The sequence below is a fragment of the Podarcis filfolensis genome (genome assembly GCF_964270895.1).
Source record: "Podarcis filfolensis genome assembly, chromosome: 2".
NCBI lineage: Eukaryota > Metazoa > Chordata > Lepidosauria > Squamata > Lacertidae > Podarcis > Podarcis filfolensis.
Window position 1 is genome coordinate 62,682,410 of NC_139605.1, and position 24,859 is coordinate 62,707,268.

Genomic DNA, 24,859 nt, shown 5'->3' on the forward strand with positions numbered 1-24,859 from the left:
TTCCTCTGGTAGGTCTCTGAATGCCTTAGTGCTCACAGGTGCCGTGTCGGAACCTCAGAGCTAGAGTTTCAGATCAGGACTGCGGTGACCCAGTTTAAAAACTTCATCTCAGCCATGAAACTCATGTGGGTGACCTTGAGCCAGCCACTCATTCATCCTAGCCTACCTCTTAAGAGTTGTTGTGAAAATAAAATGGGCATGGCAAAAGAACCATCCATGCCACCTTGAGCTGCTTGTAGGCAAGGTGGGGCATAAATGTAATATTAGTAATTCATGTGTTTTCCCCCTGATAACCTATGCCCCACCCCAAGGCTTTAGCCACCCATAACTAAGTTGATAAAGCATCAGTATGTAGCTTCTGCAATGTTCTACACATCTCAATACTCTGTTTCAACAGATGTTTGAAATTAATCTTAACATGATACAGACCTCACAAAACCTTTCCCTTCCACATCTTGGGTAACTATGATCTTGAACTTTGGAGCAGTATTTCAAGTCACTTTCAACAGCCTTAAGGTGCCATACAACAAATTCCACAGTAGGCCAAATAGTTTCACCCTCCAAACACTGGAAGAGATAATTTATTAAAGTTTTCACTGACTGTAAAAGTGTCATTCATAAATTAGCATTTTTAAGAGCAAATCACAAGCTTTGCTTGAAAATTCATTATGGTGGTGGTTTGTTTTACAGCACAATACACACTAGAATCCTTCACGGAAGGAAGTTTTTAAAACCACACCACAAATCTGAATAAAACAGTGGAAACTCTTCCCCTACGTTCCAGAATTTCCTGCTTTCAGCTATAGTGGAAATCCATTTTCACTTTCCAGATTTATGGATGGGCAAGAGTGAATGGGAATCAGTGGGTAATAATGCAAAGAGTTGACACACCACATTTCAACATATTACACAGGAGGAAGGATGCTGGTCTCCTCAAGACAAAGTGTTGGAGTGAATATAACCATATTAAATTTGCCCAAGTCAGTTTCGTAAATGTTGGAAATGGAGCATACATAGTGGTTTGCAAAGAGCCCAGGCAGTAAGTGTTGCACACCTTCCCTAACAGGTATCAGCTGGGGAAATAATAAAAGCATCTCTTGTTGGGCTGTGTTCACTGAATCCCACTACCAATGCACAAATACTCTTTAATAATGTTACTAGAAATAGCAACAGACAATCTTCTATCAAGTCCATGGATAGGATGTAAAGTGCCTGAAAATCCTCTCCTGATCCAGATGCTTCATCCAAAACACAGAAATCCCTGAAGAACCTTTATAATAACTATGCTAGCCAGGATAATTATAACCTACGGCAGAACAGCTCTTACCTTAATGCACGGAGCCATTAAAACTTCAGCTCACTCTGGATTTCAACCACTAAGTAACATAGAAGCTTCTCAGGTAGAGTCAGAATGAGTTAGAGGAGCAGATGTGCTCTCACCCCTTCAAACACTGACTGGTGCTGAAAGTCAGTCTAAGTTCAAGTCTTTTCAGAACGGAACCAAGTAGCAGCTGGGGCTCCAAATGCTCATTGATCTATTATGGTCACCCACTTCAGGGTATAATATTGGGAGAGTCACACAAGCTTGCGGCTCCCTGTCGTCTCCTGTTATGATCCCGACACCCAGCAACATACACACTTCGAAAAACAGGTTTGATGATCCTCTGCAAATCCATTTCTGCAAATTTCAGGCCACTGGAAACCCTTTGTCTTCTCCCGTTCAGCACGCTATCCCAGCGGGCTTAGGGATTCAAGTAGCTCCTGGGGAGGAGAAACCTGCCTGTTTTCAGCTAGCTGGTCTGCAGATCAAAAACCCAATCCAGATTTTAATGGAAGCACACAACTCTTTGGTCAGCATAAGCTGTCAAAGCTGCTCAGGCCTGGGGCGTATCTGAGTGACAGCTGCCCAGAGTATCTGCAGCCTAGCTCTCTTTTCTATGGCTAAGATGACCACCTCAGACCATGTTATTATGCAACACCATCCTCCCCTTGGATCTCCTCATCTTCATCCATTTCCGTCTTGATCTGGGCCACACCTAGGCGGTACAAAGTATCCCGGATCACCACCTCACCTGGCTGGCAGCTTTGTACAATCTCGTGAATCTGCTTGTTCACAATCTCACGGCTGGAGAGGAAATCCATCAGGCGATTATAAAGATAATAGTGCATTGCGTTGTCAAAGGTTATAGGCCTCTGACGGACGTTATTGGTTTTGCTGTCATTGATGGCTGTAATGATAGCACCGTAGGGTTCCAGTTCCCGGCAAACGGAGAGGGAACGGTACTGAGCTGTTGCGTCCCCCTGAGTGCTCTGCTCTGTCCCGGTGTGAACTACTCGTCGAGACGCTGATTTGGTGACAGGATGCTGAACGGAATGTTCAGCACTGGTCATATCTACATTGTAGTGTCTGTCAAGAAGTTCTGGGCAAGACACAAACTGATGAAAGAGAAAGGGGGAGAGTTACCTTTCATGTATCATAATAATGTTTGCAATTTACTCCTTCAGAAGTGCCTAAGCAATAAGAGAAATATCTTAAGAAGAGTCAGCATGGTATGATAGGGGCAACTAGATCTGAACCTCTAATTAGTCCAAGATTCTTTGAGTAAATCATACACTTTAACATGCTCAGTTCTGCATGTGTACAGCAGGAATAATAGTTGACTATTTCCACAGCAAGACAAATGTATGGATCAAGCTATGGACTAAGATATAAATAAAAACCCATGCAAAGCATTTGAAATTGGACATACATTTGTATTCATATTTATGTATATAACCCCATCAGTGAGGAAGAGGGGAGGGAGAGAAAAGCCCAAAATTATTGCTTAGAGAAGTAATACCAGTTTGGGGCCGATTTTCCTACAATGAACAATTAGGATAAAAATATTACTGCTATATTACTGAATTCCTTAGCCGTCCTTCACCACAAGGTTCCCAGGTTATAGCAATGTTAAAAGAAGTTTAACACATATTGGGCTGTCTTTCTCATTCTTACCAATTTGCATGGCCTTCTATTCATTGCCTAACTAAAAACAAATGAATTCTAAAAACACGTAACACAGAGACCCATTTCCCATTGAAATGTGTTGCTTAAGCTGACAAACACTGAGCTGGACAAAGGGGAATAGGAGCTAAAAAGGAAGGCAGAAGAAGACTGCAGAGGTAACTCAACTGTAGATGTTTAACACCCATACTGTCTGATCAGAGTAATTATACTGCTCAAAATTAGACCTTAATGAAGTTACAGTAGGCAAAATAATATCAGAAAGATAGCATAGCATATGCCTTAGGAAGCTGTAGCTCATGTTATCTGAAGAACAACCCCTGACAATTCAGAGTCCCCACCACCTTAGCACCTTCTCTTAAAGGCACCTCTTAAGAAGACAAGCTTGCCCTTGATGATCTCACTAGCTTTGAAAACAGTGCACCGATGCAAGGCAACTAACCTTTAATGGCTCCATGGGGTCAGAGAAGCAGCCCTGGTTCCTCCCCCACATCTGAGCAGTCAAGTCAGGATAGCAGATATCTGCACACAATGCCACAGAGGAGGCCAAGTCTACTACATAGACTGGTGGCCAGTGGCGTGAAGAGGCCAGGAGGTCCACATGGTCCCGGGGGCTTTCTCCCCTCACAATGTATTTTGAGCCACACACAACCTGGGGAGATAAAAAGTGTAACTGATCTGGTGCAACACACTGGAAGATAAGGAAGCATGTCTCAGGCTCCACCCTAAACTTCTCAAATGCTGCCCTGATAACTTAAGCCTCTCTTCAAATGAACAACTTGAATTCTATAGAGGAAGATTCTGTCTAAGTTTCTCTCTAGGGTGACAGTCAAGAAAAGAGCATGGACTGTCCTAACACCATGATCCAGAGCATATTCCCTGATCCAGAGACATATGGATAAGCTGTGGTTTGTTGCAAAGGGAAGTAGCTGCAGCAATCGTGGGATCTGCATGCTTCTCCTCCTCCTTGGAGAACCATAAGGAGGAATTCAAACCATGTTATGAAACAGGCTTATTTAAACAAACTAGTGCAATTTTTAATCCTCCTCACCTGGTGTGGACAGACTTTGTAGACTTTCCCTCCAGTGAAGTGTGCTGGGGGCTGACTGATCTGTGTCCCATTCTGTACAAAATCATATAGAGCCAGAAGAGAAAGACACAGCTGCTCCTACGGAATATGTCACAGAGAAAAATCAGCATGAGAGAGACAAAACAGGAAGACAAAATGTGGTGTAGTTATAAGTTCATGTAAAGGTTGCAAGGGTCAAAACCCCCAGACTCTCCCGTTTTATTTTTTCATGAACTACCCTATTCCCATCACAGCCTCATATTTTTAAATGATATTTTCTCAAATAGATTTTACCATATTAGCCCCAGGATGTGTTTTCAACTAGGGAAAACATTTGGGTGTTTTTTTAAGCACACACATTACCGGTACATACTTTCTTTTTAACAATATCCAATATAAGAACTTCCCTTATTTAATTATTTCATGTAATCATTTCCCTTATTAATTATTAATAAATTATATTATTAATTAATTAATTGAATTTGTATACCACCCTATACCCACAGGTCTGAGCAGTTACAACATAAAATCACAATATAAAAACACAAAATACATTATAAAAATAAAAACAACCCAACAACCCCCCCCCCCCCATATTAAAAGGGCATTGGATGTCACTCAGCCAAAGGCTTGGTTTAGGAGGAACATTTTCACCTGGTGCCTAAGGGTGTATAATGAAGACTCCAGGCAAACTTCCCTGGGGAGAGCATCCACAAATGGGGAGCCACTGCAGAAAAGGCCCATTCCTGTATTGCCACCCTCCAGCCTTCTCATGGAGGAGGCACATGAAGAAGGGCCTCAGAAGAATATTTTGAGAGAAGCTTATAGACTATGTCTGTATCAACCTTCATCAGCCCGGTGCCCTCCAGATGCTTTGGACTACAACTCCCATCAGCCCCAGGCAGCACCATTGTAGTCCAAAACATCTGGAGGACACCAGGCTGGTGAACGCTGGTCTGTATAATGCCAAAAAAAGAGAGGCTTCCCTTGATAATACAACAATAATACCATGAAGCTTCAAGATGAATTGCACAGTACTATCATCAAGCCATTTACTTTTCCAAACATACTGAAGTGACACTATATGCTTCTGTTTCCCTCTGTAATTGAATCCCAAGAGGACACGGAAGCAGCACACAATTCAAAAGCCAGAGATTGCTATGTGCTTACAGAAAACCTCCATTACCTTTGAGTCCTCTGCCTCCCAGGGAACGCTGCACTGGGTCAAGAAATTCTGCAATTCTTCCTCACTGTATGAACCAATCTGCTCCATTTTACAGGTTTCGTCCTGAATCAGCCTCACTAGAACACTTGCATTACCTAAAGAGCAAGGTGTAATTCTCACTTAGAAGAGAACATTTTAATTAATTCTACAAATGACAATACAGTCCTTGCCTTGCACCAGAATGCAGGAAGCTAAGCCACTTCACAAATTCTGAATTCCTAGAATGACAGACATCAAGCATCTAAGCTGAGCACCAGAAGTTGGCAAGATGAAACTGAGGGCACAAGACCTTTGTCTAAAACAGGCATAGGCAAACTCGGCCCTCCAGATGTTTTGAGACTACAATTCCCATCATCCCTGACCAGTGGTCCTGTTAGCTAGGGATGATGGGAGCTGTAGTCCCAAAACAGCTGGAGGGCCAGGTTTGCCTACGCCTGGTCTAAAAGGTCTTCTCAGTCGTGTGGTGCTCCACAGAAAAAATGATAATGTTGAAAACATTCCTTATCACTTAATGTGGCCAACATGAAGCTTCTGCATGCATGCCAACCTAAGGATATTCTAGCAGATGTTGTACCAATGTGCATAGGCTCTATGGGCACAAAACAGGATAGAAAGCGTAAAAAAGTTATTGCTTCCCTATGGCAGCTCACTGTGGGAAATATTTTTTCCAGCAGTGTTCATACAGAGCTGGCAACATTCTACTCAGCCCTTGCCAATTCCACCAGCCTTTTTAAAAACAATTTCAAGGCTAAATTTCCTGCCTTGGTGCTCAGTTCTTAGTGTCCTTTTGGAAACCATATAAAGCTACCATTCCAGAGAAACAAGTTACCTGGCATTATATGTGCTTCAAGGTTCTTCTCTCTCTCTGTGTTGACAACCACGGTGCCCCTCATCAGTGGTGGGAAGAAGGGGGAGATGATAGAGGCATCAAACTTTGTGATTGGGATGCTGGAGGGGAATGCCACCTGCTCTATCACTTCCGTCTCCATGGTGGACCAAAAGTCTTCCACGTTTACTTCACTAGATGCCAAGAATTCTGGCCAAGTAAACTAGCATTGGAAGAAGAGGGTAAGAAAAATATCAACCAATGACTTAATTTTAAGACAATTATATGCCCTATTCAACTCTACACACAGAAATCAATTCTACTTTCCGCTTTGAATTTCACAGTATCATTAGCTCTGGGTTGTCCCAGTACTCCCCACTCACTTCTCAGAACTTCAGGAAGAGGTTTGAGGAAGAGAATGCCCTGAGAAATTTTGCTGCCAATTTCTCACTTTCCTACTTTGGAACAAACAAGGCTATAAACTGAGCCAGTACATAGTAGCACTACAAACAAATACAACAAGCAGCAGAATTCAAGGTATGACTGGAGCACGTGACGCATGCCTAAGATAATCTACCTCAATATTTTTCAGCAGCAAAACATTTTCCACATTCCTCTGGGCTATTTCAACTTTGGGTGCGATGCCACAGACTCCACAGATCATATCATTGTAGTCTCGGACAGTGAGGCACTCAAAGGCCCAATAGCCATTACATAGCAGTTCTTCGAGCTGAGTGAGCTCCTCGGTGCTCAGGTTTCTCTCTAGGGATAAAAAGAGAACCATTTAACTAGTCTGGAAGCCTCAGACAATCGTCATCCCTAAGAATGGGATTTTGTGGGAAGGACAATAGAATAAATGGTAATACTAAGCTTGAAGGAACATACTTCTGCACTGCCTATTTTCCAGCTCTGTACTCTCACTGGAAAGTCACAGAAGTACTACTTGAATTACAGTTTACCCAGAAATTTTATCTGAGCAATGCTGCTCCCTTTAATTCAGGTACACTGCGATATTTCCACCTGTGTAGGTCCCCAGAGATGACAGGGAACAGAACAGGCTATGTACTCTGTATGACTGCCTTATTGCACCCACAGCAAAGGTGTGTCAGGAAACAGGCACTGCTTCCTTTTCCCTGCACTCCAGTTGTAGCTACACCTACAGTGAATCCAACACATTTCCAGAATATGCCACTCACAGACATAGTGCAGTATTCAACTAAATAATTGTGCTCACACAAGGCTTACTATCAGCACAATAGGACTTTCCCCCTTCTCCACATTCTATTGCATAAAGAAGAATACTTGCACTGACACAACTATCAGTCACAATGGATGGGAAACCATGGCTGAGCAAAAAGAAAGTCAGCTTAATTCAGTAACTTTCACATTCTATTCTTGGAAAAGCAGAAGAAAAAGTACCCAATGATCAAGTGAAGGCAACTTTACACTGCCAGCAAATCCCTATCCAAAGATGTCAGACAATCCTGCTGGGTAGGTTCTGTAGTCTCATCTTCTGCATATTTTGGGACACAGGAAAAGCATTCATTCATAGTTTTTCAGCCGACATCATACCAACAGGCCCTTTTGCCTATAGTCCTGTGTAGCTAAAATACTAATCTCTCTTACAAAGCCCTCCATTCCACAATAGTCAGCTGATTAAATAAAGCATCCAGGTAATCTGCTAAAATAGTCCTTGATTCGCCACTGTTTTCTCAAGGAGAAAATGTTAAATGGTGGCTAAAAACTGTTGACTCAGCAGTCACAACTGCTGGGTAGATTTCTGAATGGTAACAGATATTTTCACAAACTCATCAAATAAAGTGCAGGGGAATCTTAATTTGGAAAGAACTGGTTGGAAAAAGCCAATTACTTTAAACCCCCTCACAGAAAAACCATCCTATTTCCAAGCAAACTAAGGGTGCAAAGCTGTTGGGAAATAAGGAGAAAGGGAATTATCAATACCAGTCTGCTCCTGCACCGATTCCAAGATGCTGCTGACTGCCACTTTAGGATCCTCTCCGAGTTTAATATGATTTCTTATTGTAAACAGAAGGTCCAGGCTCACCAAAAGCTTGTTGCCCACATTAAACAAGCCTACAATTGAAAATAGAAACAAAGACAGCTCTTACTATGGATTTAGAAATTCAGAAGATAGCTCAGATCCCAAGTTCAGAAACTCTGCTCACATTCAAGAACATAGCGCAGCCTCGTGAAGAAGAAACGCATGAAAACCACAACAGAAGAACACAATGCACATGACACACTTTTATACACCCCCCTTTGAAGCTTAAGGCTCCAATATACTAGTTTATTGATACAGTTTCTTACCGGTGTATATATCATTGAAGCTGTGGAGAGCCAAGCACTGCACATTCACGCACACCTTGAGCTGAGCAGTGACCACCTGCAGCCGATTAGCTGTCAACAACCAGCACTCTTGAGGACCCGCAAGAGAACTATGACAATAGATGGAAAGGAAATTGTTTTCAATTTAAGAAATGCCAGGAAAGACAGAAGTAGGATCAAACGCTTAGCTGAAAGCAAATACCTTAACCCCTTTCTGGAAATCTTAACACAGCCTAAAACACAGGTTATCTCCAGTTGGAGGGGAAAGCCACCCTGATGGTGTGTTTGAAGTGTATTTTGTGGTTTCATATTTTGATTTTATTTTGTGAACCGCCCTCAGACCTCCAGGTACAGGGCGGAATATAAATTCAATGAGTAAATAATAAAAAATCTAAATTATCTTTGTTTGTTCACAAGCAACATTTTCATACCACTGAATATAATAAAATCTCTAAGTGGTTTGCTGATAAAAAAACAACAGTAAATATTTTCTTAGATTCAGACTAAAAACAAAAACACAAATGTATGTCACAGATAAAACTCAGCATAAAAAAGAAGAAAAACTGCAGCCAGATTTGTCTGCTTCTTTCTCATATTTCTTAGTATATAACCTGTAAATAGAACAAATGATCTAGAATCCACAGAAGCAATGCCTCTTTAGACAGCACCTCCACCCTACTATGGGTACATAGATGCAGAAAATCTGGATGTTCAAATCACACTTCATTTTCTCAAGGAAAAAAAAAGAGAGAAGGAAATATAATTCTAGTTTCAGGATGTGTGGTATGTCTGGAGAAAGCGACACACAAACATAGCGGCCAATAGCCTTACCAGTCCTGGTAGACTAGCTTGTCCATGTGATTTGATTTGTCAGTTTTGTTCACCACCAATGAGGAACATATGACTAAAATGCAGGTGCTACACTTTACTTAAGATTCGAAATGCATGAACCGGTTATGAGAGCAAGGAAAACTTTCTTTTAAAGAGCAATCCCTGTAGAAGAGGAGCAGGGAACCTGTGGCCTCCAAGTATTGCTCAGTCAGAACCCACCCACCCCCACCTCAGCCACAGACTGACTGGAGCTGGGAGTACAGTGACATTTGGAGACACGCCCCCATCCGCTTGAGAAGAATGGCAATCAATGCAATTCTTCACTCACTTTGGTCCTCCTTTGAACAAAGGGCTGCTACAGAGAAGGCACTGGGATGATGGAAACTCGTAATAGTTTGACCAAGAGGTCTGCTCAATGGTGACCGTCTCCTCATTCATATTGGACAGGATGAGCCGCGAACTATTGAGTTCATGAATCAGTGCAAAAACATCAGCCAGCTCCGATTCGTTCTCCGGTATCTGTATTACTTTGCGAAGAAGCTGTAAGGTGGACTGACGCTGGACTTCTTTTTGGGACTGAATTAGAGGCTCACTGGTGTTCAGCACATCTACAGGGCTAGAGGTGACCTCCTAGAAAGAAAGATTCGTTTTGATTATCTGCCAAGATGTTTGAGGGTTCGAAAATGATCTTATTTTCTGCTATTTATGTGATGACTACACAAAAACAGTGATTTGGTAATACTCTCAAGGGTGTGCTGAGCCCCAGCTCAAACAGAAAGCCTGCACAAGGTTCCCTATTGCAGGGGAGATTCTAACTATATTCAGCCAAACACAATTAGAATCTCCCTGCAGATCTTTGCAGTTTAAGGCTAGGAAATGAAGGGGCAGAGCTGCCGCCCATGAGCCCACACACCCCTACCCAGTTTGAGCCCTCACACATTCTTTTGAATACCTAAAGAAGGCTAAGGTTAACTGTGGAAGAGTCCACACACTCTCACAGGTGTATGAAGAATGGAATTCAGTGCCATGTTGCGTCTGCTCAAGCATTTCAGCTTGCCCAAAAGAAGGATCCCCCCCCCCAGTTATGGGGATTTTCCTGGCCTCCCAAGTGCCAATTTGGGATTTGTGCAAAGGGGGGGGGGACACTGTGAGGGAAGAGAGGGGAAGCCCTGTTGTGCAAGTGGTAGCCCTGGTGCAGGTCTTCCACTGATGGGGTTTATTAAGTGAATCCCACTCGAAATGTGCAAATAGTCTTCAATTATTAACCTGCTGCCTGTTAACTACAGAAGGTCTGAGAAGTGCAGCTTCAAATTTAGTGCATCAAGGAATTGGAAATTAAGTACATCAAGGAACACTAGGGGGCTCTTTAGGATAGTAAAACAAAACACACTTTGCTTTAGTGAATTTACACCCCAACAGTGTGTCAATCTGCAGTACAGTGGTACCTCGGGTTAAGTACTTAATTCGTTTCGGAGGTCCGTTCTTAACCTGAAGCACCACTTTAGCTGATGGGGCCTCCTGCTGCGCCGCCGGAGCACGATTTCTGTTCTCATCCTGAAGCACAGTTCTTAACCCGAGGTACTATTTCTGGGTTGGCAGAGTCTGTAACCTGAAGCGTATGTAACCTGAAGCGTATGTAACCCGAGGTACCACTATATTAAAGCTGAAGGGCAGATTGGGGGGGGGGAGAGAGGTGAAGAGACAGCTACAATGAAAACTTAATTAAAAGGGGAACAGTTCAGCATTTTCCCTTAAAAGACCACTGCAGAATCACAGATAATTACACAGCACAACATTTTAACCATGGTTAAAGGTTCAGGAATGTGCCACAATATCAGACAGTCCTTTCCGAACACTCTCCATTGTTGCATGCAATTTGTACCATCTGATTTTATCAATGGTAAGAGTTAGCTCATCATGTTAGCTGATCTGCTAACCAAGATTTGTAGCCAGCTTCAAACCCTGATTAAGAGCACACCATCAAAGTAGTTTGCCAACTATGGCTAACAGTGCCAATAAAATCCTGAACCGTGGTTAACTCTTAACCAGCAGAGATAATTCATGAATGAGAGGGGAGGAGCTAGGAATGGAGCATGTGATCCCAGCACCCATCCACAAACCCTTCACCAAGGTTACAGTTGCAGCAAAGCAACAGCACAGAACAAAGATTTTAAAGAAAATGCAGAACTCTGTCACTTCGTATTAATTATGCTAAGACTAGAAGCAGCCCAGAGTGGCTGGGAAACCCAGTCAGAAGGGCAGGCCAATAATAATAATAATAATAATAATAATAATAATAATAATAATAATAATAATAATAATATTTATTATACCCCCTTGAATTATTTTCCAGAATTTTTTTCCAACCCCCTGAAAGTCTCCAAGAATTCTTGCTTCTGCCCCACCACAGACCCCTTTTAACAGGAAACAAGCCTTACTTTTTATATAGCATAAAACCCCAAAATAAAAAACCCACAGCAGCCACGGAATTTGTCTTTCCAAAATTAAGCCTACTTTTCTCTCGCTTTAAACAGCAATGAAAAGTAAACCAGAATGGTATCAAGAACTAATAGTTATAAAATGTAGCTTCTAAACACATTTGTCATACTACCCAACCAGTTAATTTTACTCAGAAGCAGGTCCCACCACATTCAAAACCACAGGCCAATAGGAAAGAGATTTCTAGAGTAGTACACTCAATTATAAGGAATAATAAAAAAACAAAAGACCAGCCACAACTCACCAGGGATTTTGCTGTTTTCTCAGCCCTGTCTTTGGCAAGATTGTAGCCACAGCTGGGACAGATCCTTGGTTTGTGCCGATTAGTGTACACGTAACTGCAAGAAGGATTCTTACATTTCCCTCTGCCACGTGAAGTGGCCAACCCCAAATCCTACAAAAAAAGACAGACCAAATATGTATCCAATCTGCTTTACATGTACCAGGAGGATGCTAGACCTACAGAACTTGCTACACTACCCACTTTCCCTGAACACATAAAAATCAGCAATGGCATTAGTCACCACACCAACAACCACCGAAAACTGTTTGCTTCAGCATTAACAAGAATTATCGCAAGCATTTAGCTAGATGATGTTCAAGCAAACATAATAGGGTTAGGGTTGGATGCCGGTTTTGATGAAGGGGAAAACAGAAGCAGAATTCCATTAAGATGTCATGGAAAACCGTGTTCAAAAGAGATTAACATCAAGTAAGATAACAACCTGTACACTTTCCATTTCACTGCACTACTATGAACCACCAGCGGGTGAGAAGTGAAACCCACACATGCTCTCTGACTAGAAGCTGTGATGTTTCAGGGCAAATCAAACTACAAATGCTTATGAATGGAAAGGGAGGTAGAAGCTGACCGAGAAACCAGTTCATAAGGGGCTGTGCAGTTCAAAGCATGGGCAACACCACCTTGTGCTTTCAGTAGAAGTCAGCTAAAAGTCAGTAGCAGTTAAGGAAGTTTATACAAGTAAACCAGCCTCAGTTCTTAGCCAGTTCCTAAAATAAGAAGTTTCAAAACTTTGAAGTGCTTTGACAGTATCAAAGATGATAACCACAGCAAAACCGTGGCCTACTTTTAAAAACAGACAAGGGGTTCTCATTTGAGGAAAACCATGCACCTGGTAACAGAAAGCAAAAGAGAGAGAAAAAGCCACATATTGCATTCTCCTGAGGTGCTGCAGTGACAAAGGATTCTCACCAAGGTTACAGTGCAGCTGTACTTATAGGAAGGGAATACATCTGGTTTGACCTCCACCACTTTGACGTGAGATGCTGAGCTGTCTGTGCTGCCACGGAGCTTTCAATGGAGATCAAGGAGGCAAGAGAAAAATAAGACTCAAGTCATATGCACTGTTGGAAATTCTACTAGACTGTCATCTGTACCTAACATACTTTTGATTATTTCCCTCCACATATCACCAGGACACCAGTCTCTACTTTACAGCAAAGCCCTCCCAAGGCAGCTTATATACCAAAACAAAACATGAAACACCTCATGTCAATAAAAGCAAATCATTCATATGTTTTACTATTCATTTTCACTCTTCCGTAAATATACAGCAAATTGCTGTCTGAAGGCCAGTTTGTACTATGCATGGCCTGTAAATGCAACACACACAGGAGCACAGGAGCAGCCTAAAGCTTGCAGACAGAAGGCAACGCTAGCATTTCCCCATAATTAAGCCTAATATTCCCATAGGTTATGCTCTGCACAAATAGTGAACAAAGGCTGAAAACATATGCTTGAACTCGAGTAGGCCCAGCTCATATAACTGTCTGCCACAGAATTGGGGTGGATGGATTATGTGAGCAGAGTTTATTAATTATGAAGTCTACACACAAATGTTACAGTTCACACCACACATGGTGAGAAGGTTGTAGCAAAGCCAAGTCTTGTTCCCAGTGTGAACTGGCCTTGAAACGACTTCACTAGAAATAGAACAGGCCAGAATACTCTCTCTATATATATTGAAATTTCCCCTAGAGACTGTAATAGTGTAGCAGGTCATACCAGGATGGGGAAAGGCCAGATCAAACCCCCGCTCTGCACTCTGGTCCAAACACATCCTCTCAGTCAAGCTACCTTGTTATGAGGATAAAATGGAGGGGTGGGGACTATGTATACAGTCTGTGATTCTTAGAGGAAGGGTGGGATTAAAGTGCATAACATAAATAATAAGTAATTAAAAAGATTACACAGTATCACACACGCTACTGAGTATTTTTTTTAATTTTAGGAAGCATTTGCAAAGTATAATGCAAGAAGCATTTCCAAGCTCCTGAAGTTCATGCTCAGGGTCCAAGGAATAGAAATCTGTAGGCCAGAGCCTGATGTTTGCAGGATAAGCCACACGAAATTAAACGAGTTATGTAAACTAAATTTCCCCCCACTTTACATGAAAAAACTGAATTCTGTAACATGCTAACAATTACATTCCTAGACAATAGAAGAGCATGAATTCAGGCAAAAACCAGCATTACCTTGTGCTCTTCAACACTGGGTGGTTGCAAGGGAGACTGGCCCAGCTGCTTCAGAGTGCTAGGCTTCAGTCCTGAGATTCTTACACAGGAGTTTTTTTCTTAAATAAAAAACAAGCATGGAACATTTAAGATATGTGAACAATACACATCAATATGCTGCATTTTATCCTGACCGGTCTAGCAAATGCAGTGTGGGATGTGGTGTAGCAAATCATGTTTGAATCTCAAAGAGACCAAAGCACAAATGTGCAGGCTCTCTTTTCTTACAAGCAAACTGACAGTCCTGGAAACATAAAACTGCTTTGATGGGAAATCACGATCCAAGCCTTCTCGTCATTAAGAGGCACTCACAGTCACACCCCGCCAGCATAATTCTAGGTACAACAATTCATGTCCTGCCATTCAGAAAACCCAGTTTCCCTCACCACACACAAACAGTAACCCTTGTTTTACCATTGTTTGTAAATGGCTGCCTGCAAGCAGGCTGCTCTGTGTTGGTTTCTCTTGCCACACTGACAGGGGCAGGCAAAATTGCCCTCGTGGGTCTTGCTGCGGCCAGCAAGGAAGGCTTGGGCTTGGCTTTGCTCTTCTGCTCCTGCCCTTTGGGTGCAGTGCCAAGAGCATCAGCTCTGAAAAGAGAAGAAACGCAGTTGAGAATTCCACAGTTCAGCTATGCCAGCGGCAGTCACAACCTGCTTGAGAAGCAAGGTGGCAGCCTTGTAATTTATCTGAGGCTTGCCATCTGTCAAAAAAGAGACACTAAAATATAGATAGCATTGACTCAAAGGTGTCAATACAAGCATGCTAAAAGAGCTACTCTGAAAAGCCTGGGAGGCAAAAACGTCATTGGAGCGCACCAAGAAAATCATTTGGAGCCAAAAGTGTAATTAGCAGTGCAAGACATGTGTGGCGTTTGCCTCCTAGGTGGGTCATAAGGACAGGGTTAAAATGAGTGTGATGTGATTGGCCAGTGGAAACTGATAGGAGGAGTTAGAGTGAGAGTTGGAGTTGTGTGAAAGTCAGTTGAGAGTTGGGAGCTGGAGAAGGAAGAGGGAAGAATAGTCTGTGGGTTGGTCGAGTTGTGTGGTGAGAGAGAGAGAGGAATTGTCAGGTGGAGTCAGATAGTTAGTTGGGATAATCAGTTTGAAGTTGTTAGGAACATTGGGTCAGTAAATAAACTAAGATTAAGAAACTGCCAAGAAAAATTAATTGAAACCATAAGCTTGTTCATGCCTATAAAATAAACTTGATTATTTGTTAATGTTAACAACTGACTGGACTCCGTGTGTACCCGTGAGAAACGGGTTGGTGGCAGCGAAGAAAGCAATCACAGTGGTGGCACAGGGTCAATAGACCGTCAAACGTCTGGGGACCCTGTGTGATCGCCACAACATGCAATGTCTATATTTCACACAAAATCAACTTACCCTGTTGGATGTTTCGTGGCAGAAGCTGGATTTGAAAGGGAGCTGGCAGCACTCGCTACCTCCACCAATGCCTGTGCCTCCAGCCCTTCATTCTCCCTGTCCTTCTGTTCTAATAAAGGCTCCGCCTGTACAATGCCCTCTTGAAGTTGAATAACAGCCGTGGCGTTTCCTTGCTCCTCTGGCTGCATGTTGTTTGCAAGGATGTGAGCCTCCGAGATGATCACTTCTTCCCATTCCGTTTCCTGCACCTGCTGCCCAGAAGGGGCAGCATTCAGAAGCTGAGTAACTGCTTCGGAGCTCTCCAGCATAGATTTGGAGGCACTGTCGTGAACCACAGCCTGTCCCAAGGCTAATGGCTGCTGACTTTTTTTGGGCCCCAATGTTTTTAAAGGCACACCGGAAGTTGGCTCAGTTTTGCCTTTAGGCTGTTTCTCCTGAAAGGCAAAGCACATTCAAAGTCAGCATCACATATACTTCATATTGCATTAAAATCCATTCAGTAAATAATAATTGGCAGACATGGAGAATGAAAACACGGAATTCTCCAGGGCTGAAAATGTGGAATGAATATCAACCCGTCAAATAAGCAGATGTGAAACCATATTTTAAAAAAAAGGATTTCTCTTTCTTTGAGCAATTCAGCTAATTTGAAATAGGCATACTTACTTTAAAAAAAACAAAAACAAAAACCTTTGGGACAACAGGAAATACACACTGATTCTTGATTTCATCAGGCACTAGTGCCTTGGGCTTTAATTTGTATTGTGGATTATATATTTTTATGTGCATTTAATAGGTCAAAAGGAGGGATATAAAATCTTTGAATAAATAACTAAATAAGAATGGTTGATCAAGTATCATTCTTCACTTTCATTTAACTATCAACTGTGCCAAGCCGGAGCAGGAGGGGAGGAGCTCAGGTTTTTATCGCAGCAGTTCAAAAATGAACTTAATGGTTTTAAAAGGAGTTAGAGCAGAAAGCAATGGCTGATTTCAGTTTATTAGACGCAACTCAGCCTGAGATAGAAAAAGGACACCCCAAATAAGTTTTCCACTTGTAGAATTATGAAAAGAAGGAAATTGCTTTGAGTATTTTTGACAGTATGGAGTCAACCCTATCCACATACTTCTTGCCAAGAACAAAGGCTCTGAAGACTCACCATTTCAACAAATAAACCATTCCATAGCTTTACTTACTTTATGCATTAAAAGCCAAGAATAAACACAAAAAGCGAGGTGCAAGGTCACATTTCCTAAAATCTGAAAACATACCTTTGGGATCCATTTGCCTCCCAGAAAGTTCCCACACATTGGACATTTGGGTGGCTTGTGTCTGGTCACGTATGTGAATGTACAACCAGGGTTGGTGCAATTCCCATGCCCTCTGCGGGTGTAGGTAGTTGTCTGAAGTGAGAGGGTATGGATTATTTTGCTAGAACCTCATCACAACTGTAAGTTTCCTTCCTGTCATTAAGTATATTCAAACATCATTAAAAGACTGTATCATGACAGTAGCATAGAATCACTCCCATTACTTCACTTGGATCCCTGTTCCGCATGGCAACTAGGGCAGATCATTTTACCCAGAGTTATCGGGTTGATAAGCCAGCAATACTGCCATTTTAACTTTTGATGATACAGTACTAAAATGCTAAGAACAGTAACTTTAAAAACAACCCCTCAGCTTACATTCTGTAATTCACACAAAACAGTTGTCAAAAGTGAACATGGCCACACAGACAAAAAGCACAACACAGATGCATACTCACAGGCAGACATACACCCACAACTGTTCTAACCTTACCAGCAATGAAGGTTGTTATTGTTGTTGTTTTAAAAGAATTGTAGCCTGCTATTGGAGGCCTTTTCCAAGCCAAATTATGGCATGAGTTGCATTTTCGGAGGAGTCACAGGTGAGGAGGGCAGGATTAACCCTCATCACCTCATGTACTGTATGTTGCATATATGCAAAGGTTCTGGGTTTAGACCCTAGTGTCTCCTGTAAAAGGACTGGAAAACCCAAAGAACTGAAAATCCAGAGGAACAGTAATATTCTAAAAGACTGATTGTCTGATTCACTATAAGACACTGGCTTAGTGTGTTCTAGACCTAACTAAAAGCAATGCATGAAAAATGAAGAGCCTTTCCAAGAGAGATGGCATCAGCGCTTCCTTTACTGACCAGTTTGATTGATGTTGGATTTTCCAAAGCAGAATGGGCTGACAGAGGTAGCATAATGAACTGTGCAGTAGGCGTTGACGAATTACTTTCTTCTCTGTCCTACAAGAGAGAAACAGGTTGCGTGTGTTTTCTATGTTCTAGCAATTTTACTGCACGTCCTCCCCACCCCATTAATATAAAATTCACAAAACACAGTATGCCAAAACAACAGGGCAGTGGTAGTTAAGACCTACAGATGCAGCCATCTTGATCTATTGAATAAGCTACAGGACTGGATAAATTTTGTTTCGCAATTATTCAAGAGTGTGACCAGCAACAAGAATAAGGCTGCAATCTAGGCAGATTACATTAGGTATCTGTCCCACTGAACCAGTGGAATTTATTTCCCAGGAAAAATGCACTGGATCACCCAGTAAGGAAAGCCAAGAGGAAGAAACTTTCAAAAGCTTTACTTACTCTTCTGGTCACCACAGCTACAACAGAGAGACCCTCTGAAGGCTGTGGTTGGGTCACAGCAATGCCCCCATTGGAGGCATCCGAACTGTTTACCAGGGTCTCTTCAATAACCACGCTAGCTGCTTGATAGGGATAGCCATCGCTTACTTCCAAAGAGGCTTCATCCAGGAGAACATCTCCAGCCCCTTTGTGTGCATCAGGTCTGACATAATGAGACAAGATCTCCGATGCAACAACTTCTTCTATTGTGTCTGACTGAACAAATGAGGCTGGGTCTTCTGAAACCCCTTCAATGGCAATGCACTGCTCAGCAATGCCAATGTGGCTGGAATCTACAGAGAGGATGTTCTGCACAGTGCTGTGGGAAACACCTGTGACATTGGTAGAAGCTGTCAGTCCTTCTGATGCTGTTTGGCCCTGGGTGACGCAGAGTTCCAAGTGCTGCTTGCTTCTCTCCTCCTGGAGAGAGCCTTTGGGGATAATTATGTAATCTGAACGCGGGAGGATTTTACGGAAACCTGGAATGTCCGGAACCACAGCAGTCAGAGAAGACAACTTTGAGTTCTATGGAAAAGGGCAAACAAGGGGCATGAGGACACATCAGTTTGGCTATTTTAACACATTCCTGGCATATCAAATAAGCCGCAAAAGCAAAATTCTACCAAGACTTCCTTATCTGTAGCAAAGCATACGGATAAGGTATGCACACATACCTCAAACGTGTGTGCAGTCATTTCAGAAACTCAATGAAACTTAGATGCTCCTCCATACTAAAAAAAGTTATTCCCGGCTACCTCTAAACACAGTACTGTGTAAGCAGCAGAGTTTAGAAAAAGCAAGTAAAAGGCCATGATGTTTAAGTATTTTATTTCTTGCTGGTTTTGATATATAGCAAAACATAATATTTGCATGCCAGTAGGTGCCATGAAAGGAAGCTACTTAGGATGAATTACCGGGTCTAGACCTTCTTTTTCTAATTTGGCCTTCTCCAAATAATAACTCTTCTCAGCCACACTGAGCAGCTTCCAACTCTCACTGATCTTCTTGTTAATTTCAGACTGGGGAAGATGTGGGAGCTCCTGCTGAACTTTCAGGTATATGTCATAATAATATAGAAGGTATGCAGATCTGGAAAGCAAGCAAATACCAGACTTTTACAGCCAGTCACAAATTACAGTGACAGCAAACAAATCCACTGAACCCGGGCCAGCCCAGCAATTACAGGTTTGCTTTAAAATAAACATTCAGAAAATAAAAAGGTGTTTTGTAAAGAGAAACACATTGAGATTGAAAGAGGTATTTGGTAAACAACAGTCCAACCCTATACATGATTACTTGGAAGCAACTTCAGTGGGGGAATTCGGATGTCACACTAAGCCATAGATGAGCATGACAAAGATGAGCCACAGTGAGCTTTGAGTTTGCATCCTCCGCCCTCTCCTCTTCACTGTCCAGAAGAAGCTTTTGCTTAATCATGGTTTGTTTTGAGATCTAGAGCAACAAACTTGTGTTTTAATATTAATCATGATTTTTCCTGAAACAAGCCAACTTCAAACTGTGGGTTAGGAAGCAGGCTTGTTTAAAGAAAACTATTGTTCTTTCCCTGTTTAATTCATGTGTCCATTCCTCTCTCGCAATGTCTAGAGAGAAGTTGTCTCCCTCTCAACTTTGGTCACCCAGTCAGAAAACTGACAACAGGTTCAAGACACAGGATAAAAAAGTACTTCTTCCACACAACTGATGACTAATTTTTAGAATTAATCACTATGGTATGTGGGGATGGCCAGTAAGATGGCTTTTAAAAGGATTGGCCACATGAATGGAAATCAGCTCTATCACAGGCTAAATGGAACCTCCATGTTCCTATGCATTATTTTTCCTGCTGGATATCGGCAGATTTATATCAGTGGTGAATCCTGTATCATGCAATGCTTTACCCCCCTCCCAGCCCGAGTCCTGGATTAGCAAAGAAGAAAAGCAAGAAGCTTCTGCACATGAGGCCTTTATTTCATGCCTGTCATGATCATTCACAGAGCTAGAGTTGCCATGGACCCAGTCACAATGAGGGGCTTATTCCATGTAACATAAAGCCTTAACTTTCACACCCGGTCCCATTCAACCTACTATTTCAGTCCCAAAGCCCTTCATTTACAATATTATCTGTTCTGGCACTCAGATGAGTACTGAAGGAACTGAACCCGAGAAAAACAGAGGAAATGACTGTGAGAGGGACAGAATGAGTGTTGGCAAGGGACTGTCTGACCTAAACTCACTTTTCTTTTCATGCCTAAGAAGAGTACAAGAGGGATCCAAGCATTTATTTACAGACCAGCTAATACTCTCTCTACCCTGCTGTAAACTGTTATTTTACTGTAAACAAGACAAGAGTTCTCTCAAGCACTCAAAGAGTTTGAATTATTTCTGAAACAAACTTAGTTTTCCCACCACAAATTTACAAGGCACACTACATTCCTGCTGCCCTTGTACGTTCAGGGAGAGATCTAGCATAGAGCAAAAGGGCATCTGCTCAGGCAAGGAGGATTCTCCTTCCTTTCTTTCACCCCACTGGTAGGTCTCAAGATCTCCCACAAAATCTACTCTGAAGCTGTTGGAACAAGGTGCTAGAGGAGGTAGAATATTTTTTTTGTCTCATTGTGCAAGCAGATTTGCTTTGCACAAGCAGGTGGCCATTATTGGGTGTTACTTTAAGTTCTGGAACAAATCCAACACTTTAACCTTTCCTACTGATCTTATAGCAAAAGATATCCAAATTTTCAGATACACTAGCAGATACGCTGGCGCCAGTGATGATGTTATGTTTTTCAATTAAGATCCATGGCAGAGTGATTTCTATTCTCAGTCCTAAGGCCCTGTTGATTTTTCTTACCTCTTTACAAAGAAGACCTACTTTGCTGAAATATATAACTAGCTAACAGAGGATGAGTGCAGACAAGTGCACAGAATTCAAGACAGACTAGAGGGTGGACTAGCAGAAAAGGGGTGGAGTAGTCGGTGCCCAGCAAAGAAACCAAATCACTGCAAAAGGAGGAAATCCCCCTCTTCCCAAGGCAGAAAACTGCTAGAGGAGAGATGGAGCTTTCTGGCCCACCTCTGCTGCCCATCTCGCCCTGCAAACTAGCAAAAAATTTTGCAGGCTAGTTACTTTTGTGGACTTCTACAAAGCTGACATTTTTGGAAAAGGAATGCACACTAAAAAAAAAGTTATCTTAGATGGAAAGCTCTTCATACAATATACATCCATTTAGGAGGGAGATATCACCCACCTGGGCTTCTTAGTCTTTTCCCCTTGATCTCCAGGACTTCTATATTTCTTCTTCTTTTTAGATGGCACCGGAGAAGCAAAGGTATATGTGCTTTCTATTTCCTCCATTACTACAGTAACTTCACTGCCATCATATGGAGCTTCCATTGCTATGGAAAAATTCTAAGAAGTTATACACTCTTCAAATCATTACTGGTCATAAAATCCTAACTATAATCACCAAAGCTGAAAGATCCATGCTGAGTTTGAACTATCGCTTTCAAAACATAGTATAGAAATTGAATGTACTTCTGACATCCTCCAGGCATTGTAGGATATAAATGTCTCTTGAAACTGGACACTCAAATTGAGCCCTAAGCAGCTGCCACTCAATGTATTGAGAGCATTTGTAAAATAAGCCTAAAGCCCTCCCATCAGATGTCAAAGAGGTAAACAATTACCTGACATTCAGAAGACATCTTAAGGCAGCCCTGTTCAGGGAAGTTTTTAATGTGTAACGCTGTACAGTTTTTAACACCTGATTGGGAGCCGCCCAGAGTGGCTGGGGGAACTCAGCCAGATGGGCGGGGTATAAATAATAAATTTATTATTATTATTATATTATTATTATTATTTTCAAAACAAAAAGTTAGTCTCAGTATATAGAGTTACATAAAGGAATAATATTTACACTAAAGTCAAGAGGGCCTTTCTCTGTAGTAGCCATATGCAAAAGGAAGTACTTGCCTCAAACAGAATTGTGTCCCCACTTTGTTTTTATAGAAGCCTATCTACTTAGGAATGTTTCAGTTGTCCCACTTTTAGTTGAAACAAACACTAGAGCCTGTCTCAAAATATTAGAACCCAGAGCCATCCAATGCAGTCAAATAGTGGGAGATTCAAAACAGGCTAAACCAGAGCTTTTTTTCAGCTAGAACTCACGGGAACTCAGTTCCGGCACCTCTCAGGTGGGTGCCATTGCAATTATAAGAGAACAGAGGAGGCATTCGTGGTGAGTACCAGCACCTTTTTCTAGAAAAACAGCACTGGGCAAAACCTTCCGTTTCAGAGTGAAGCATGAACTATGGAATTCACCACCACAAGATGTAGCACCGGCCACCGACTTGGCATGCCTTAACATGTGATCAGACAAGATAAAGCTGTCAAGGGGTATACAACGCTCTCCAGTATCAGAGGCAACACTTATTTATTCAACAGAATCTGTTCTGCACTTAGTTGTATAACCTCAAACGGCAGCAAACTGCAAGAAGATGCAAACAACGCGCAGGTGCCGCTGCACTCAGCTGGCGCTTGTGGGCTTCCCGCCAAGTCATCTGGCTGGCCGTGCGAAATCAGAAGGAGGGGCTGGGTGGGCATTTGGGGATGCGAGCGGCAGGGCCCCCAAAGTCAGCCCCCCGCTCCCCCAGCCCCACCCGATACCCTCCTGTCAGCCCCCAGCGCCGCCGCCCACAGCCTTGCGGGTGGGGACTCCACACTCCACGCCCCGCTCTGCCGGCGCTTCTGCTATTAAAGGCGAGAGCGAGGCCGGACTTGCCCCGACCGGGACTCACTTGGTGGCGCGGGACGAGCCGCTCATACGAGCCCAGCGGAGAAGAGCCCCGCCGCCCGCGCATACCGGGCGGCCACGGCCAGGCCGCTTCGCTCACGCCTCGCGAAGAAGCCTCTCAGCGGAGCCCGGCGCCTCCATAGCTGTTCAACGCCTTGCTAAGAGCAGCTCCAGAGCAGAGCTTTAAGCACCAGCGCCGTGCCGGAAGTTCTGCTCCCGAGAGTTCTTCCTGGGTCTATAGGTCACCGGGCCGGCGAACATTCGGGCGAATAGGCAGGCAGGCCGATTGCCGCGGGCGAAAACCATAGAGTTACGGTAACAGCGGCAGGGAGGAGGGAACCGAGGGGCTATCTAGGAGAGGAGAGAAGGTTATAGAGTTGAATCGCGCCCCTTGCGGGAGGGAGGTTTGTTGGATGCTCAGGGCGTCTATAGAACAAGAATCTTGGTGCGGCTGTAAAGGGGCAAAAGTCGTGCTACTCGAGGGCGAGGTGGTTGCTCGCCAGGTGTTAGAGTTGTGGAGTTGGAAGGGACCCCGAAGGTGATCCAGTCCAACCCCCGGCGATGCAGGAATCTCAAATGGTTCAAAACACTAGAATCATAGAGTTAGAAGGGAGCTCAAATGTCATCTAGATACTCATGGGTGTAACCAAGGGGGCTAGGGAGGGGCAGCTGCCCCCCTCCCATTCAATAAAATTCAATAAAAATAAATAGCAATAAATAGCAAAGTGAGGTTCTGCCCCCCCAACAAAATATCTGCCCCTCCACAAAAATCCTGACTACACCCATTCATTTATTTAATTTATATATAGTCTTATACCCAGGGGCTTCGGGACACGGGTGGCACTGTGGGTTAAACCACAGAGCCTAGGACTTGCCGATCAGAAGGTCGCGGTTCGAATCCCCACAATGGGGTGAGTTCCCGTTGCTCGGTCCCTGCTCCTGCCAACCTAGCAGTTCAAAAGCACGTCAAGTAGATAAATAGGTACCGCTCTGGCGGGAAGGTAAATGGCGTTTCCGTGCGCTGCTCTGGTTCGCCAGAAACGGCTTAGTCATGCTGGCCACATGACCCGGAAGCTGTACGCTGGCTCCCTCGGCCAATAAAGCGAGATGAGCACCGCAACCCCAGAGTCAGCCACGACTGGACCTAATGGTCAGGAGTCCCTTTACCTTTTACCCAGGGGTCTCAGGGTGGTTCACAGAATAAAATCAAGATATAAAACCACAAAATACATAATAAGAATAAAAACGACCCAATAGCCTCCCCCCAAAAAATGTTTTTTTTAAAGGGCATGGGATGCAAATCAGATCAACCAAAGGCCTGGTTAAAAGGGAACATTTTTGCCTGGCACCTAAAAGTGCATAATGAAGGCGCCAGGTGAATGCCCCTGGCAAGAACATTTCATAGACAGGGAGGCGCTGCAGAGAAAGCCCATTCTCGTGTTGCCGCCCATGTAGGTACTGTGGGGTATGGAAGCCTGATGGTATTGCTAAGGAGAGAACAGCCCGTGGGTGAAGTGTTGTATCCCCACTGCACATTGTCAAGTCACATCTCACTTGCTTTTGCAACCCTATTGAACATTTCCTACAGTTTCAAATTGCTCCTCAGCAAAGTCCACGTCATTGGTCCAAAGCGTTGTACGTGAACATGAATCTCAAAATGTGAACATTTT

General features: G+C 43.0%; 1 protein-coding gene across 1 annotated transcript; it reads right to left on the minus strand.

Annotated features, from left to right (window-relative positions):
* Positions 1-548: 548 nt before the first annotated feature.
* Positions 549-23,514, minus strand: HMGXB3 (HMG-box containing 3). The gene is made up of 20 exons (XM_083594568.1): positions 23,194-23,514; positions 21,645-21,792; positions 19,314-19,488; positions 18,361-18,924; positions 17,905-18,003; positions 16,996-17,127; positions 15,724-16,157; positions 14,750-14,925; positions 14,297-14,394; positions 13,014-13,112; positions 12,045-12,194; positions 9,630-9,931; positions 8,453-8,580; positions 8,087-8,218; positions 6,702-6,886; positions 6,128-6,347; positions 5,260-5,393; positions 4,056-4,172; positions 3,447-3,656; positions 549-2,436 (listed from the first exon to the last, which is right to left on the minus strand). The coding sequence occupies exons 2-20, from the start codon at positions 21,788-21,790 to the stop codon at positions 1,969-1,971; spliced, it is 3,969 nt and encodes a 1,322-aa protein (XP_083450694.1). The 5' UTR covers positions 21,791-21,792; positions 23,194-23,514; the 3' UTR covers positions 549-1,968.
* Between the last annotated feature and the right edge of the window lie 1,345 nt (positions 23,515-24,859).

Bases quoted from the DNA above. Each gene is read 5' to 3' on its own strand.
- HMGXB3 (XM_083594568.1), bottom strand. From the start codon at position 21,790: ATGGAAGCTCCATATGATGGCAGTGAAGTTACTGTAGTAATGGAGGAA. The intron at 14,926-15,723 runs GTAAGTTGATTT...TTCTCTTTTCAG, and splicing joins GCCACGAAACATCCAACAGG to AGCTGATGCTCTTGGCACTG. The intron at 14,395-14,749 runs GTAAAACAAGGG...TTTTTATTTAAG, and splicing joins GCAGCCATTTACAAACAATG to AAAAAAACTCCTGTGTAAGA.